Raw genomic sequence first — 4,575 nt, forward strand, 5'->3', positions numbered from 1 at the left:
TGTGGATTATTGTGATGTTTTTATCAGCTGTTTGGACTCTCATTCTGACGGCACCCATTCACTGCAGAGCATCCATTGCTGAGACACTGATGCAATGCTGCATTTCTCCAAATCTGATGAAGAAACAAACTCATCCTAATCTCAGATGGCCTGAAGGTGAGCACATTTAAGCTATTTTTCATTTCATTCAAAAAGCAATACAGTCACAGTGACAGTCATCGTGAAGGTGGTTTCTCTGACCCTCATCCTGCTGGTCTCGGGGTTCATCATGCTGTAGGGTCGCGGTCTGAAGGTGCTGATGCGCTGGGACAACACGCTCCTCTCGTCCTCGGAGTCGGGACTGACCTGCAGCATCTGACCCGCGGGGGGAAGCCTGTCCAGCTGCCCCATACTGCTGCTGTTCACCTTCGACAGGGCAGGAGGACTGCAGCCGTGATGAGAGACACAGAGAAGAAGAGGGGAGTGATGGGAATGCATGCCCTTCTGAGACAGCAGCAAGATATTACGGTATGTCATTGGGATGGATCAGACCTGAGATCTTGTCCGGGAGTGTTGGGGAAAGGCTGTGTGTAGGAGAAGGGAAACCAGCCTTTTCTATGAAGGAGAGAGAGTTCAGAACATCAGCATAACAATAAAACAAGCGTCTGAATATCTGAGACACCATAAACTTAAACAGCAATAAGCTTTTAAAAGGCCTTTTCATACAAGACTGAAAAAAAAAACTGCAGATGAAGAAAAGTCTACAAACCAGATTAAATGAAATGCAATGCAGTTAATAATATGTATTAATGCACAGAAAAAAAGTCCCTCAGATAATATAGATTGCACTGTATTTCAGAAGCATGATCCCAAAGCTCACACTAACTGTACTCTATCTTTCCATCTTCAGCAGCATTGTTGTCATTAACAAACTCTAAACCTATTAAAAATGTCATTAATTGAAATAAAACAGAAACAAAATAATGTAAATATTACAAAAACATTTCACTTATTTTATCTCAGTTAGCTACCCAAGCAACATTTCAAATTTTAATTTCATTTTAAATTAATATTTTATTTTAATCTTAATCTATTTTAATCTGGGTTTAATTTTTGGTCTTTTTTATATTTCTGTTATGTTTTTTTTTGTTGTTTTAGTCATTTTAGTACTTAGTGGCCAAAGCAACATTTCTAATTTTCATTTAAATGTACTACAGTTACTGACATTAAAGTTCAAATAAACATTTTTTAAAAACAAAAACTAATGGCCAATAAATAAAATATAAATAATCCTTGAAAAAAAACTTAAAACTAAAAGAAAATTGAAAAATTGCTTTAGCAACTAACTAAAACTAAAATACAAATGAATAAATACAGTAAAAAAAAAAAAGTGAATGTTGGACAAATTTTTTTAACTAAAAATAAAATAAAACTGAAAATACAAATAATTTCAGAATATTACTAAATACTATATTAGTATATTAATAATACTAAGATAACACTGATCCTCAGGCATAGTTTTGAAGGGCTTTACTCTTGGTGTGCACAGGCTTTAAACTTGCTTCAAACAAAAGGAAAATCTTGCTTTATGCCAAGCCATTGTAAAACAACCATATAAGCCTTGTTCTCAGAACAGGCTCCTCATATTGCTGACAGGATTATTCAGTTCTGCACCACAAATCAGTACAAAAATGAGGCATAGCTAGTGTTTAACTGTCCCTGACTGAAAGGCTGATGGTCAGATACCGTCCCGTGCGCTCGTTCTGGCCGTAGTGCCAGCCGTCTCTGGGTTCACTGATCAGCAGGGACAGAGCGTCTCCAGGGAGGAAGGACAGCAGACATGAGCTTCCTCCTCGGTCTCCTGGCTTCTCTGCCTCGCAGGAGTCTGTGGAGTGAGGGAACAGAGCCTCCACACGGGACGGAGCACAGAGCGGAAGCACTCGGGGAAGAGTCGAGCCTGAACAACACAACCATAGCATACAGTTAATGGACATAAAAGAAGGAGAAAGTAATTATTCACACAACAAATGACTTGCGCACACACACAAACACACACACACTCACTCACACGCTCACTCACACTCACACACACGCACACACACACACACACTCACTCACTCACTCACTCACACACACACACACTCACTCACTCACTCACTCACTTTTACTCCGAACTGCAGCTGAAAGTGATTGGAGAAAGTGAATCACAGAAATCAGGCATGGATTGTGCTGCGCTGAAGGTGTGGAGAAAGTTTAAATGGACGCAGATGATATGCTCCAGTTCACCTGCACACTATACCTCTCATTATTATGTTAGAGTTAGGATTTTCTCAAAACACAAAACTGTGGTTGAACTCCTAACATGTCAGTCAGATAGTTAACAGTTTGGCTGAACGAGACTAAGTGAACGGACAACTAGTGAAATTTTCTGACACACACGCTCACTCACATGCGCACACGCTCACTCACACACACTCACATGCGCACACGCTCACTCACACACACACTCACACACGCTCACTCACACACACTCACTCACACACACTCACACGCTCACTCACACTCACACACACGCGCACACGCTCACACACACACTCACACGCTCACTCACACACATGCTCACTCACACACACTCACACGCTCACTCACACTCACACACGCTCACACACTCACTCAAATGTGCACACGCTCACTCACACTTGCTCACTCACACACACACACACACACACACTCACACTTGCTCACTCACACACACTCACTCACATGTGCACACGATCACTCACACACACTCACTCACATGTGCACACGATCACTCACACACACTCACTCACATGTGCACACGATCACTCACACACACTCACTCACATGTGCACACGATCACTCACACACACTCACTCACATGTGCACACGATCACTCACACACACTCACTCACATGTGCACACGATCACTCACACACACTCACTCACATGTGCACACGATCACTCACACACACTCACTCACATGTGCACACGATCACTCACACACACTCACTCACATGTGCACACGATCACTCACACACACTCACTCACATGTGCACACGATCACTCACACACACTCACTCACATGTGCACACGATCACTCACACACACTCACTCACACGCGCACACTCTCACTCACACACACACACACACACACACACACTCACATGCACACACGCTCACTCACACACTCACTCACACGCGCGCACACGCTCACTCACACTCACACACATTCACTCACATGTGCACACGATCACTCACACACACTCACATGCGCACACGCTCACTCACACACACACTCACACGCTCACTCACACTCACACGCACACGCTCACTCACACACACGCTCACTCACACACTCACTCACACGCGCGCGCACACGCTCACTCACCCTCACACACATTCACTCACATGTGCACACGATCACTCACACACACTCACATGCGCACACGCTCACTCACACTCGCACACACATGCGCACACGCTCACACACACACTCCCACGCTCACTCACACACACGCTCACTCACACACTCACTCACACGCGCGCGCACACGCTCACTCACACTCGCACACACATGCGCACACGCTCACACACACACTCACACGCTCACTCACACACACGCTCACTCACACACATGCTCACTCACACGCGCACGCTCACTCACACGCGCACACTCACTCACACTCACACACGTGCACACACTCACTCACACTCACTCACACGTGCGCGCACACGCTCACTCACACTCACACGCACACGCTCACTCACACACACACACACACTCACTCACACGCACACACACACACGCGCTCACTCACACTCACACACGTGCACACGCTCACTCACATACACACGCTCACATGCGCACACGCACACACGCTCACTCACACACACACACGTCCACACGCTCACTCACATGCGCACACGCTCACTCACACTCACACACACATTCACTCACATGTGCACACTCACACTCACACACACTCACATGCGCACACGCTCACTCACACTCACACACACATTCACTCACATGTGCACACTCACACTCACACACACTCACATGCGCACACGCTCACTCACACACACACTCACTCACACGCGCTCACTCACACTCACACACGCGCACACGCTCACTCACATACACACGCTCACATGCGCACACGCACACACGCACACTCACACACACACACACACACACGCTCACACACACACACACACGCTCACTCACACACTCACTCACACGCGCGCACACGCTCACTCACACTCACACACACATTCACTCACATGTGCACACTCACACTCACACACACTCACATGCGCACACGCTCACTCACACACACACTCACACGCACACACGCTCACTCACACACACACACACTCACACACTCACTCACATGCGCACACGCATGCACACACGCTCACACACACACGCTCACTCACACACACACTCACTCACACGCGCTCACTCACACTCACACACGTGCACACACTCACTCACACTCACTCACACGTGCGCGCACACGCTCACTCACACTCACACGCACACGCTCACTCACACACACACACACCCTCGCT

General features: G+C 46.8%; 1 protein-coding gene across 1 annotated transcript in view; it reads right to left on the reverse strand.

Annotated features, from left to right (window-relative positions):
* The window catches only part of LOC107559047 (brain-specific angiogenesis inhibitor 1-associated protein 2-like), a 14,076-nt gene that overhangs the window by 3,441 nt on the left and 6,060 nt on the right, over positions 1-4,575 (reverse strand). Inside the window, exons 2-4 of the mRNA XM_016242779.1 lie at positions 1,726-1,936; positions 532-594; positions 241-424 (exon numbers count right to left, since the gene is read on the reverse strand). Coding sequence (XP_016098265.1) covers positions 241-424; positions 532-594; positions 1,726-1,936 — 458 coding nt within the window. The remainder of the gene's footprint in view (positions 1-240; positions 425-531; positions 595-1,725; positions 1,937-4,575) is intronic.

Source organism: Sinocyclocheilus grahami, unplaced genomic scaffold (assembly GCF_001515645.1).
Source record: "Sinocyclocheilus grahami isolate Dianchi unplaced genomic scaffold, SAMN03320097.WGS_v1.1 scaffold672.1, whole genome shotgun sequence".
Classification (NCBI taxonomy): domain Eukaryota; kingdom Metazoa; phylum Chordata; class Actinopteri; order Cypriniformes; family Cyprinidae; genus Sinocyclocheilus; species Sinocyclocheilus grahami.